This window comes from Pholcus phalangioides, unplaced genomic scaffold (assembly GCF_987345545.1).
Source record: "Pholcus phalangioides strain wild (caught in Gottingen) unplaced genomic scaffold, Ppha-v1.0 ptg000013l_1, whole genome shotgun sequence".
In the NCBI taxonomy this organism is placed as follows: domain Eukaryota; kingdom Metazoa; phylum Arthropoda; class Arachnida; order Araneae; family Pholcidae; genus Pholcus; species Pholcus phalangioides.
In genome coordinates, this window is record NW_028301606.1 from 10266410 (window position 1) to 10280531 (window position 14122).

The 14122-nt window shown below is 32.6% G+C and overlaps 1 protein-coding gene across 6 annotated transcripts in view; it reads right to left on the minus strand.

Moving 5' to 3' along the window:
• The window catches only part of LOC149078584 (uncharacterized), a 94284-nt gene that overhangs the window by 19278 nt on the left and 60884 nt on the right, over positions 1-14122 (minus strand). For all 6 annotated transcript variants that reach the window (XM_089240701.1, XM_089240697.1, XM_089240699.1 and 3 more), the window contains 5 exons: positions 10442-10587; positions 8095-8178; positions 7758-7905; positions 4858-4981; positions 1668-1710 (listed from right to left, as the gene is read on the minus strand). In XM_089240701.1, coding sequence (XP_089096827.1) covers positions 1668-1710; positions 4858-4981; positions 7758-7905; positions 8095-8178; positions 10442-10587 — 545 coding nt within the window. The remainder of the gene's footprint in view (positions 1-1667; positions 1711-4857; positions 4982-7757; positions 7906-8094; positions 8179-10441; positions 10588-14122) is intronic.

The window sequence follows — 14122 nt, forward strand, 5'->3', positions numbered from 1 at the left end:
GGAATGAACACGTCCTGTGAACAAAATTTTCACATGTTTCTTTTTCCTAAATTCCGGGTATTCGCATTACAGTGCATTAGCGGTACCTCCACGAACCACAAACAAGAACTATCGCAAATGCGCAGGGATTTGGCACACGATGTAGCAAGAGAACCGTTTCCGAGCAGTTTGGCGCAGCTCTTGCACCCCTGCATATACAGTCAACACTCGTTTTCATGAACCTGTATGGACTTGATAATTAGTTCATAAATAAGGGAGACTATGAAAAAAAAAATGTGGGAAATAAAAAATGAGTTAGTCATTCACTTTTATTGATGATTTCCAAAAAAAAAATCAATTATTTTTGCTTGCTTCATCACAAAATTTTGGCAAGTATAGGTTTCCATGAAATTAATATAGGATAGAATTTTGCGTGAATCTTGCTTCTCTGAAATATTTTCAAGATGGTGAAATGCTGCCGGAACCACTTGCCACCGAACCAATTTTGGTGATTTTTGATTTAAAAACTCAATGTTATTTTTAGAATCCCCTACTTTTTAGTAATTTCTGTCTTTATAAGAGAGTTTACACATTAATTTCTCTCCAAAAATATATTTTTTCATTCACTTGTCAAGCACATTATTTTTCATTTTGTTAACATGAAAAAAACAGTGGACAAACAGCAGTTTGCCAAAGTAGAGTTTGGTTAAATCTTGAATCAGAAACGGTTTTATCAATAAGCTAATACATCATACCAATTCTCCAACCACCAGTTCATCCAATCATAATGACAAAAAGTGAATTAAACTGTCAACACATCGTCACTCCCGCAAATAATCCAACCACCCCCCCCCCCCCACACACACACAAATCTGCAAAACACCTGCACATTGGTGATGATGAATTAAGGTGAACTCTCGACCTTTCCCGCTTCCTCTATTTTGTCTTAAGACAGGAACACCTGAATTGAAGTAAGCCTGGATAACCAAGCGGAGATTGAGATGTAGTTCGGAAAGAAAATTCACATTCCAATGTGAATGTGAATTTTCTTTCCGAACTACATCTCGATCTCTGCTTGTTTATCCAGGCTTTCGTACTTTGTATGAACAGCGGAGAGTGATATCATTTCTCTCTATACCTGAATTGAAGTCCTAGTGCATACGTGCACCATAAAAAATTATTTAGGTGACAGCCAAATTTCTCAAGTCTCTTCAGGGGAAAAAAAATATTGGGTTGTTTTTTATTCTTCTTCTCAGCCTTAGCGATATTTTTCTGTGTTAGTGACTGACATAATTTCTGAAAATTTTTTGTTGCCCTCAGATTCCGATCTAATTAAGCACGCACACAAGTTTTAGATGCCAATGCCAATTTTTCAATACAATACAATACAAATAGAATGCCACAACAAGCAAAATGCAAACGAGGTGGCTGAGAGTTCAGTTTCCATAGCACCCAGATTTTATCAAGCCTGGTGTACATACATTTGTTCCACCAACAAAGTGAAGGTATGGCACTATTACAATTATTCTTAATTAGCTGTAAGTCATGCTAACCTTGTTGTTGAAAAGTTGATTGCTTGATGATGCCTATAGTTGGCAATTATTTATCAACTCGTTTGAAAGTATTCCAAGTATAAGGAAGATGTAAAAATATTAAAAGTTCTCACAATTTAAAATTTTGATACTTACAGCAGCGTCACCCACCGGACTAGTTCTTTGAAGATAGAGTGAACTGTAATAAAGGGGAAAAAAATGTTAAACTTAAATAAACTGCATAAATGTAAAAATTTATCTCATGCATACAATTTAATACAGATAATTTAAAAACAATAAATAGAACAGGGTTTTCAAGATTTTTAATGGAAATTAGGGCTGGGAATCGATTACATTTTTTAACTGGTTAATCTAAACCTATCTTTGTATTTGTATTTATTCGTATAAACATTTTCACTGAGTAATCAAATTTTGATTGAAATTTTTCAAATGCTGACCATTTATAACAAATGTGTTGTATTGATGCTATAAAAATATTTTTGTTCATTTCATACACCTGTATGCTAGATGTAAGAAAATATAGGAATAGATTAAGAATTAAGGCTGTCAGCTTGAAGCAATTTGATATGCTGAACACGTTTGTCAAATCCTGGAATTTCTTCACTTGGATCTTTGTCATCTTTTAGAATATCAGTTATTTAGTTTAGTTACTGATTTCAAAACTACTTTTGATCTTCGTACTGTTGCTTGCAGAGGAAGGGGGTGGGTAGAGCAAGCTGATGTTAGAAAGTTAATGAATTGGCATCATTGATTGAATATTGTTACTGAGATCAGCTTTTTTTTCTGTGAATAACTGATGAATAAAATAAACAGTGGCAGCCACTTATTAGAATCACAGATACTGTTATCATCCAGGTATTGTTACTCCTTTTGCAAGGAATGGAACAGACCAATATCATAACATGGAAAAAAATTGTTTAAAGTTATCATGACTTCAGATAATGTTAGCAAAACATTTTTTCTGTCGAAAAATTTTCTGAGCACTTTGAAACTAAAGTTTAACCAAACTTATCCTCCCCCCCCAAGTTATTGATATTAGGCTTCAAGAATATGCTGGAGAGTAGACCAGGGTTCCCCCTAACTTTTTATCAATTCTAGTAATTTGGCTAATCAAATGGAAAAAGTTGTAGCAAAATGAGAGAACCTCAACCAAATTGATGCATCATAAAATGTGAATTCCAAAACAACAGTGTCAAATGGCTGATTTGACCATCAAAATGCTAAATAGACACTCGTGATTTGGCAAATTTGATCTTTCATTTATAAGCCAAATTAAATATTTTGTCGAGATTTGGCACAATGGCGATCGGCAGCGCGAACCCTGGATTAGACAATGTTCGGCCCCTTCCTTCCTCGTCGACAAACATTTCCGGACTTATGCCGTAATCAGCGCGTAATACAGTAAAACCTCGTTAAGTCGTCACCCTAATAAGTCGTCACTCTGGTTAAGTTGTCATTTTTCTTCAGGCCCTTCCACCTCTCATAGACAACAATGTTATTAAACCCTCGTTTACTTGTTGCTAATTTTGGTTAACTCGTCACTATGAAAAAATTTGAGAAAGTGGAACAGACTATTTTTATGGCTCCCACTAAAAAAAAAGAGCTTGTTAACAGCATTACCATATGCTTAAAAGTCACCATAAAATCCCATATACCCAAACGGAACAGTTTAAGTAACGAAAGTTACGCTGAGGAAGTTCATTTGCCAACTAAGGTTTTTGGAAAGTTGGGGACTGTTCAAGTTAGATCTCATTTCTGCATGGGCTCTACTGGAGAAACCGTGAGACACCCAGGCTCTGTCGCAACAAGCAACGTAAGCACTTTGGCTCCCCAGGGCATCTCCGGCAAAACCAAAATTCATTGATACGTCAAAGATTACACACAATGCAAGGAAATCAAAAATTATGTAAATCGAATCAAATTAATCAAGTCAAACTGCAACGGGCACGGATAATAAATAATCATAGAAAGCATGGGCTCTACTAATTTAGGGCTTGAAATTTAAACAAAATATCTTTGTTGAAAAAAATTAGACATTCTTTCCCAAGTTGGTCTTCTGTTTACTTTTCCCTGCCCAGGGCACCTCCACCAAGTCAGAAGTGTTCGACATTACTTTGTAGTTGTATCATGAACTACTGATGAAGAATTAAAATACTAAAATTAAATTTGATGTCTATGTAAAATTAATGCGCAATAGAGAGTTCTATTATGAAGAAAAGTTACTTATAGCTTTAGACTAATAGTTGCTCTGTTAATCTAAATTAAAAATTACTAGTATAAATCAAAGTGTATACAGTACATTTTACCACAATAATTTAAGTAATGAGAGATAAAAAGGTAAAAAATTGCTATTATTTACTCTCTCGTGATCTATAAATTTTATTAATATTGTTATTTTGATTCATACTTTAATAAATTTCATATTACTTTAATTATACGATTTTCACAACATTGCACATTGAAACTGACGGCACCCCGCTTAAGCCGTCATAATTTTTCGATAACTTGAGGTGACGACTTATAGAGGTTTTACTGTATTGCTGTGATCTATGTACGTATGGAGCTGCTTTTATATACAATGACCTTCCTATTATGTATGACGTAAAAAATCATTTCCTTAAATTGACTAGATTTGAATATCTTTTTCAAAGAGACTTTCTCAAGGGATCTATGAAATGTATTGTACATTAAAAAAGTATCATATTTTGTGATTCACATTAAGTTCCATTCTAAGGACTCACAATGGCTGAATAACAGAAATGTTGGATTTTAGCTCAAAGGGAAAAAACGTTGTCTTAGAATTGGTTTAAAAAAAAGGATCAATTTAAAATTTTTTACAATCCATTATTTAAAAAAAACAACAGTTGTCTTGTTTGAGAAAACCCCATTTACCATGCTTCCCATTCAACCACACCAGATGTATGGTCACCATACTTGCAAATGGGTCTTTTTTCTGATACAGTTATGATTTGGTTATCATCAGAAACCCTGAGTCCCAATGTGATCACATAAAGCAGCATACACTGTATTTTCATCTTTATAAATTAGACTCTTTATGGAATCGAATCATGTTGCAACAAATTTTCTGATAATTGACAACCATTACACAAGATATCAGCAAAAATTCATTAAAATGCAACTTTTTTCAATGCTTTGATGCAATATATGCTAAGAAAAGTTTATGAAAATCATTGGTTGTCAACAAATTATGAGGTATTTTCATATGCATAACATATGCTCATATGATAATCTTTTTGCTTGCATTTTAGAAAAATATAAAATGGAATGATCATAGAGCATACATAGAGGGGCCTGTTAATAATACCTGTTTTGGGAAGCTTTCAAAAGCTGGCACAAACGTTTAATTTCTTTTCTCTGAGATATAGACATTGCCTCCAGTTCAGCATGATTCTTTTTATGTTGATCTAGTTTTACACTGAATTCTGCAGCTAATTGGGGGAAAACATGATGAAAAATCAATGACAAAAAATTCATATAAATACATAGTAAATAAAATAATATATATAAATACAGCTATTGTGTACATAGTCTCTATTTTTTTATTAACTAGGAGACCCTTCAATTACCTTATTATGGATGAACCAAGTGCGAGAAGACAGATTGACCATATATTCTGAATTAGTTCCAATGAAATATTAAACGTCCAAGAAAAGTCCCCTACTCCGAAATAATCAGAGTGATGAGATACCTAAGATGGCTCAGTTCAATGGGTGACAAAAACATCAAACAGAGAAATTTGAAAAAAATTTAGAGGAGACCTACATCTAGAAGTGGATTGATGAAATATAAATAAATAACAACTGCAGTAAGAATTTGTTTGCTCCATAATAAATTCAGTTCATCAGTGAACTTGAATCACTGAATCACTTCAAAAATAATAATTTTAATAAAATAGTTTGATTAGTTTTTATTTTCAACCTTATAATGCTTGTCTGATGAAACATAATACAGTACTCTCCATAAACTGTGAGCTTATCCAGCCCATCCAGTAATCTGCCTTTTTTTTCTTTGAGCATAAGAGTAGTTTATATTATTTTAATATGCTTTTTTCCACTAACTTCTGGTATTATGGCAATTTCGGCAATCTGGCATACCTGGGTCTGATATGTGCCAGATTACAGAGAGTCTACTATATTTTCATTATTTTGGGAGGAATAAAATTATCTTAATAACAGAAAAGAAAATTTCCCCTTTTGTGATGCAGGAAAATTTCACGTTTTTGAAAAATTATGGAAAACTTTCATGAAGCACTAAAAAATGATGGCATTTTAAAACCATCTAAATGAAACATTTTAATAAAGTGAATAAACTACAAAATAGATTGAAAAATTAACACCCAAATTGAACTGAAATTTCACTTCACCGGTAAAAAAATAATTTTAATTATGATTCATATACAGTCGAGATCACCCTTATAATGTTAATTATGGTTTCTTTAAAAACGTTATCCCGCTTATAATGTTTTTAAAGAAACTGTAACTAAAAACGTTATAAGCGAGAAAAAAAATTTAAGCTGGAAATGTCTATAATAATTATAAGACAGTTTTACACTGACCAAAGCTTTTTTATGTTGTTTTTAATTTATTAATAAACATTACGAATGAATGAACGCCAGAACTTTGCCACTGGACTTATCCCGTTGCAGAGATCTCTTCCAGCCCAGCTTCATGGCAGAGTCTGGGACACTATTTTGTGTCAAAAAAAAACATACAAAATTTTTACAACATATTTTCCCCGGACAATTGGGTACTGTCGCGATTTACAAATTTTGGGTGATTAAAGACGAGATGGGATTGGGAGTTGGAGAAAAGTTTCGGGGTTTAGTTAAGACGGATGAATGTACACATATTACGATGGAGGTATGTTTTAAAAGCAATTGCCCCCCCCCCCCCATGCCATCTCATCTGTTATCTTACACTTGCCATATTATATACAAAGGATACAAAAAGAAAAAGAAACGAGAATCTTATTTTTGAAATTAAAAAAAAAAAAATATATATATATATATATATATAAACATTACGGTACATACAGAGATTTAATAAGAAGCAATTATTTCTTATTCCATTAAACATTTAGGTGTATGATGTGCAATTATAGTTTGCAGGAAAAAAATAATCTTTACATTTTGATTGATGTACAATGCATCTTTGAAAATGAGTTTTCTTTATCAAAAAACCCATCATAGATGATTGTTTTTTTTCCTCTTACTAAAGTTACTCCAAGACATTTTGACTTGAACTGTGCTTGGCAAAATCTAATGCTCTCACTGCTTCATTTTCCGAAATTTCAAAGGTCATGAAAGAATCGTATTGACTGTTCTGTGAAGAATTAAATTCCAAGTAAAATTGGGATATCCGATTTTTCTTATCTAAAGAAGCCGATTTTAAATGCTGCTTGATACTGGTGTCTGAAAATATGAAGTTGTTCATGTTTTGTGTCCATATTACTCTTTTGTGGCTTGATTTTGCATCAACAGATTCAGAAATGGGTAAGACAGACTGCCATTTTTATTCCTTTGTTATATGCAATCATCTATAACACCACTATGAGAAAACTTATTTTTGGAATCAATCTAACATGGAAAATTTGAATAAGACTGCAAAGGGAAAAAATGTAGCCTCTTTTGAGGACTTTTGTAGTTCTTATTTGTTAGTCTATTTATTCATAGACATAGCTTCGTTCAACCTTGTGTATCTGAACAGTGATAAGCTCTATACACTATTCACACTATTGTTGGACAGTGAGAGAACAAGAAAAAAATATTGAAATTATTGTCTAATGAATGAAAAAAAAATACTTTTCAGTCAATTCTATATATAGAAAAATATAATTATTCTCAATAGCCATATAAAAAATGTCCCACCTCTCATTTTCACGCAATGGTTAATTGCTAGCACACAATCACCATTTTCATTTTTTTTACATAAAAAAAAGGTTAAAAGTATGCTGATTTCAAGAGAGGAAAAAGCTTGATGTGAATTTTCAAACGTTGGGAATAAAAAGCAGGAATAAGAAAAAATTTAAACGTTGTACCTGGGAAAAATCAGCATTATCAATATAGGTAAAAAGTTAAATCCACAAAAATTAATCGTACCAAGGGGGAAAAACGTTATAAGCGGGATCGACTGCAATCAGTGTTTTATTACACAGATTTATATAACTACAAACATAAATGAGAAGTATATATAATGCAAAATTTACTTTGAATATCCAGCATCTTCTGTAGTCTAGATATTTCCAGTGCATTGCTACCCTTTTGATACAAAAGAGTCTCTATTTCTTTTCTCACAGATTCTAATTCTTTCACAATTTTCCTTGCCAATGACTCCAAACTTTCTCCATCCTGAATCTGAGAGAGGGGGAAAAAATTTATCACATAAGCATTACTAATAAGAATACTCAAATTATTAGTTAAAATCAAGCAGAAAATAATTCAAAAACGAACAAAATACAAAGAATTTGTAGTTTGTGATTCAAGAAACTAAGGCTTGAGTCAAACTTTGAAAATTGTCATTGTAGCAAGGCTTTTTATAAATACCTGAATAACCCTATCAAAAGTGTCAAAAACAGCCTTTCTTTCTCGTATGAGCTTCGACAATTGTTTTTGTGAAATCGCAGCAATCTGCAAGAAAAAAATATATAGTGGAAATTCTAATCTAGAAATTTGTTTTTGTGTGTTTGTTTTTTTAATTAAAATTTCAAAGCATGATGAAAAGATAATAGATACTTTGCATTGTGAAGTTCAAATATATAAATTGCTCCTTAACTTGAGAATCACAATTAAAGTTCTAATAATTTCCCTGAGACATGTAAACAGTCCATTCAATTTACACTGTTTACCACTAAATCAATGTAAACTGTGCATTGCAATTATATGGCACAAAAGAGGCAGACTAAAGTGAAAATAACTTTGGTGATTTCTATCACGGAATAACAGGACCTTCACTCTTTCACATAGTGAGAGCCACATTATTAATTTCAATAAAACTTGCAGGCTACAAGCTACACTAATTGTATGTCATTATAGCTTTATATAAATGACAATTAATATAAAGCAGGGTTGGCAGGTTTTTGACGGTTTAAACTCTCACATCAAAACCCTCCATCAAAAACCTCAAATATTGCTTTTCAATATAAAAATTCGCATTGGAAACGCACATGTTAATTGCATGTAATGTTTAAAGTGACTATGTTACACAAAGAATAAATATTTAATGATTCTAAAATAATTTTCTACTATCTACAGAATTATTTTAGACAAAATATACATGGTTTTTTTTATAAAATATACAATTTGAATAAAGCATAGCATAAACACTGGAAAGAAAACTATGGAATGATTTGACATTCTCTGATTCAAGATGATTCTTGACCTTCCAAAATTTCTTCAACTGCTTATATATGTGTGCACTGATATAAACCATCTGTTGTACTCTTTTTACAACACATATGTAATTACATCATATATGTAATGTTGATTTCTATTATTATTAAATTATCTAGATAATCACTGAGATACTTAAAGTGATACTCTTATTGTGCATAATATTGAAATATATCTAGCGATCAAAATACTAAATTGTAGAACTAAAATGTCATTTAATTTGGCAATGCTAGCTTGTACATGAAGCTTAAGAAACTCTTGTAACTTATCCTTAGTCAAACTTAGTTATTCTTACTTCTGCACTATGATATGGTATATTTACTAGCATTTATAATGCAATGGTTTTCCAATTGAAGCTGTATTTGATTTTAAATGTGCAAAACAAATGCTTTGGGTATCAAGTCCTGTCGGCTCTGCTTTGGTTGAAAACTCTCTTTAAAACTCTGTGAATTTATACACCCCGAGCTCTAAGAAATTTTTAGATGAAAATAAATGAATTTAATTAGTGTATTAACAGATTTTGTGAGAATTCTTACATGGAATAAAATTTTGGGCAGATCAGAAAATTTAAAATATCAAAATAGATTCTTAGTAATTATAATTTCAAATATAAAACCCTTTAATCTACATAAAAGTAAGTGTTTTTTTATTTAGCATATCAGGTTAAAAACTATTTGACAAAATTGACAATAAGTTTTTACTGTTTTAATACTGATTTATAGTTTCTGAAGTCTAAAACCTAACTCTGTGATGCCCTATCATACATATTTTGAATAAGCAGCTCTATTCTGCTTAGCAAATTGAACAAGGGTAATCAGTACCTTAGATAAAATGAACCACAAAACTATTTCATATGTTCTAGACTCTTATGTTGAAAAATTCAAAATTGCAAATTGTAATTAATATTTTGTTTTAATTATTTTAATAAATTAGTGTTTAAAAATAAAGCATTGTAATATACAAAAAATTAAGTTTTTCATCATGTTATATACCTATTGTGTTTAAAACATTATCAAAAAGCATTCATTTAAGTTTAACCAGTTTTTGATGCTTGTCACATCAAAAACCCAACCCTGACATAAAGCTATATGACATACAAGTCTGCAATTAGTTAATTTTCAAAATGGCCGGCTAACATGCATTGAAAAACTACCCACCCTCAGTTAACGTATCAAACCTGAAGAGATTTACTTATAGCTTTAGATAATGTTCTGAAAATATTTTTAACCCTTTAAGCGGAATTGATGAAATATCTCCTCTCCTTAAATGCCTCTTATTTTAATATTGACAAGCCCAGATATTTTGTAAAGTTGATTTCCAATGGGCACTTTGCTTTACTCCTGACTTTGCACCTGCTGAAAATCAGAAGAAAGCCTAATTCATGAAAAAAATGGCATTTTACCAGAGGTTTCTGCTGTGCCGCTCGCTTAAAGGGTTACGAATGTGGATTTACTAAATCTATGGTTGTTTAGAATCACTTAGTAAGAAATTTTTTAATTACCTCAGCACTCTCTTTCTGTACCTTTCCTATAAGCTTATTGACATTATGAGGTGACAAATCTGCTTGGCAGGAACTACAGTTATCATCAGTTGAATTAATATCCGACACAGACTTATTGTAGCTTTCAGCCAATCTTGAGTCAGATGCTGCATAAATAAATAGATCAGAAATTTCAAAATAATAACAACAGAATTTTTGAAAGTGAATCAGACAGTAAATGATGAGCATTTTTTTCCTGGACATGAAAAATTATCCTTTATTTTATAATATGACAGTTTATCCAACTTGTACAATATCCACTGACAAGAATCAAAATTGTATTGATAATGATGTAAAAAATCACAAAATGCTACATATTGAACAATTAGGCTCAGTTATGCTAGGGGAAGGCCATTCAAGTATTATATCAGCAGATTTTCAGCTATCAGAAAAATTCTGTCAGCTCTGCTCCCCCACATATTAGGTTCAGAGGCGTACACGGGGTATAAGGAACTCATGTTCTTCCCCCAAGGCGATCAAACATTTTTGATTCAAAAAATATTTAAAAAAAAAATTAAAATATCAAAAGAAAATACATTTGTGTGTTGTTATAGTTAATTTCAATGCTATTTGAAGCTATATTTATAATTCAAAATTTCTCTAAGAAATTCATTGTGCCCCCATCCCACCCCCTAGGCTTTTGGTGCCCCCTTCAAAGGTCGATCTTGTATACGCCACTGATTAGGATTTCCCTTTGAGAATATACATAGTAAATCCTGACACCACTGCCTGACGCCCTGTATGAACTTTGCAATGAAAATGTACAGGGATCACTTTTAACATTTTTTAGCCAAAAAATGATTTTTAATCGATTCCTAGAGAAAATTTTTCAATTCGTTCCAGATACAGCATGAATTGCACTGTAAAAAAAGACAACTGGCCAAAGACTAAAATAAACAGCTTCACGATTGGATGACTGAGAATTTACAAAAGAATGAAAAACTGAAGATCTTATTTTACACCATGTTCACAACCCAGTCAGGTTCATAAGTGTCCTCTTATATGATGATGCGGTTGACTCATTTCTGTGTCTCATACATGCAAATAGAAAAGATAGAAAAGATCTCCTAGAATACTGAAAGCCTTCAGTTTGATGCTTAGAGTCTTGAATCAAATGAAAATGTGCAATGAAAATATTGAAGTCTAAACAATTATTTTTAATGCATTTTTCAATTTGATTAATACTTCATTTGCATTCATTTTATACAAAATGCTTTTGAAACGGAAACATACATGGAGTGATTCTGAAGCAGATATAAATTAATCAGGCTTTGAAGACAGTGATTCTGATTATGATTGTGTGAAAATTCAGCTCACAGCTGTGCTGTGTAAGAATGTGCATACATGCCAATTAAAATGTTTGTTAGATATCATGAAAAACTTTCATAAGCCAAAAAATTCATAGGTCACTGTATATATGAAGGGGGAGTACACATTGCACAGAAGTGTATTTCAATGCCTGCACTCAAAAGGGTTGCAGGGGCAAATTAGGTGTAAGGTTTCATAAAAATGATGAGATGTATCAATATTTCTTAAGGTGAGGAATATCATATAATCGTTCCCCTTTGGAGGTGGTGGTGGTGGGGGGGGGGGGGGGACATACTTAACCTTTTAACATTCAATGCTCTCAATTTGGGAACATTTGTTTCATTAGTATTTTTCTTACATAAAAGAACTTGATTTTTTTCCCTGAAGGTATGAGATTCTAAACTTAATTCACTAAACAAAAATTTCACTCATTTTAGCAATTATGCCATAAATTAAATTTTTAAAATCACCTTTTTTTTTTTCAATTTTAATGTTGTTTCTATAGACATGAGCAAGTCCATAAAACAGGAATTTTTTTTCATGAATTTTATGGTTTATATCTCTAAACTAAAGGATCAGAAGGGGAAATAACAGAAAAACTAAGAAAATCAAGTCAAATCTTAATTAGACTGCTCGTAAAATGTTAAGACCGTTAGCTTGAGTCTCTACGATTACATCACAACTGCTTTCTGGAATTTATTGTTGAAAAAACCTGCCATAGATGGATAGAGAAAAGTGTTTCACTTTTAGTGATAAAGCTTTTCATGGGCTGTACACGCTTTAACCATGGCTAAAAGTTGAGTTTCACTTAAAAAACGAAAATTGATATGCCACTTAACTTAGCAATTTACAGTGTACTACAGTGCAGTCTTAACGTATGACTTGAGGGGCACATTATCAGATTTAAAGTTTTATCAGCACTGTCTCAGCTTCTTATCAAGACTAGGCAAGCTATTACAGACACCATAAAATAGATCAAGATCGGCTACCATCTATTTTATAAACTCAAAAGTGACTGTAATATGAAATTAATAAATGCTCTACATGGTTTTCTTTTTTCAATCCTGTAAGATTGCTGTGGCTGTAATGAGTCACTTGATGCAAGAAAATTGGCTCAAATTTACATCACAGTTATAAATTCAGTTATAAAAGACAAAGTCATCCCTGAAGGAAAAATACCAGTTTAGGACATCAGTAAGCAAACATTGTGCGAGTATTGCCAATGCGTTTTGTTACTGTCTGTGGAATGTGAGAAAGGTGGTAGGTCATAATGTCTCTAATCAATCAAAAGGATATTAAAATGAACTGTATTAAGTAAGGTAATTACAAATTTTTAAGTCTGCAAATTTTTTGTCTCTATAACAATGTGAATGATTGCCAAAAGTAACAAGAAATAATGTGAATATTTACTTTTTTTTCTTTTTTTCCTATCAGTATTTTCTAAAAAAATGTTTAGTGTCCTGTTTCTGTCTTCTCTATATGTAGAGATTATTTTCAATTAAATCAAAATTATAATGCTTCTAGACACATGTCCATAAATTAAGGATAATTCAGAATCACACGGAAATCGAAATCTAAAGTAAAAATTTCACCTGTAGAATTATCACACACATCTGCAAGAATGATATGCAAATTTCAGGAAGCCACCAGATGATGCCGATAGTACATCACAATGACGAGAGTGTAAGAGGGGGGTATATAAGGAATGGTGGCAATGAAATTGTTCACAAGAGTTCTGTAAGGTGCTCAGTGCCATAAGCGAATAGTTATGACACAGAGGACGCATGTGGATGATTTTTTATGTGGTAGAATTATCGTCCGCCTGGAATGTGGGCGTACTCAGATGGAAGTATCCGAGGAACTTGGAATTGCCCAAAGTGTCATCTCTAGGCTTTGGCAACGATTCCAAGATAACGGAAATGTCAGTAGATGTTACAGTACAGGTCTCCCCCGTGTTACAACGCCGAATGAAGACCGGTATTTGGCAGTAACTGCCAAAAGAAGCAGATGGAGCACAGCATCCGACCTGTCTCGTCAGCTATCTGCAGCCACGGGTACCACAGTTTCAAGGCAAACCGTGTACAGGCATTTGGGAGATATTGATCTATATACTTGCAGGCCTGTCAGATGTGTTCCGCTCACGGCAACTCACTGTCGGCAGCGATTAGCCTGGAGTAGAGAACATGCAATGTGGACATCGTCACAGTGGGCTTGTGTGATGTTTTCTGACGAGTCCAGGTTTAGCGTGCAGTCTGATTCACGTCGGACTTTCATATGGAGAACGCCAGGTACTCGTTACCACCAAGACAACATCACTAACGACACCATTACGGT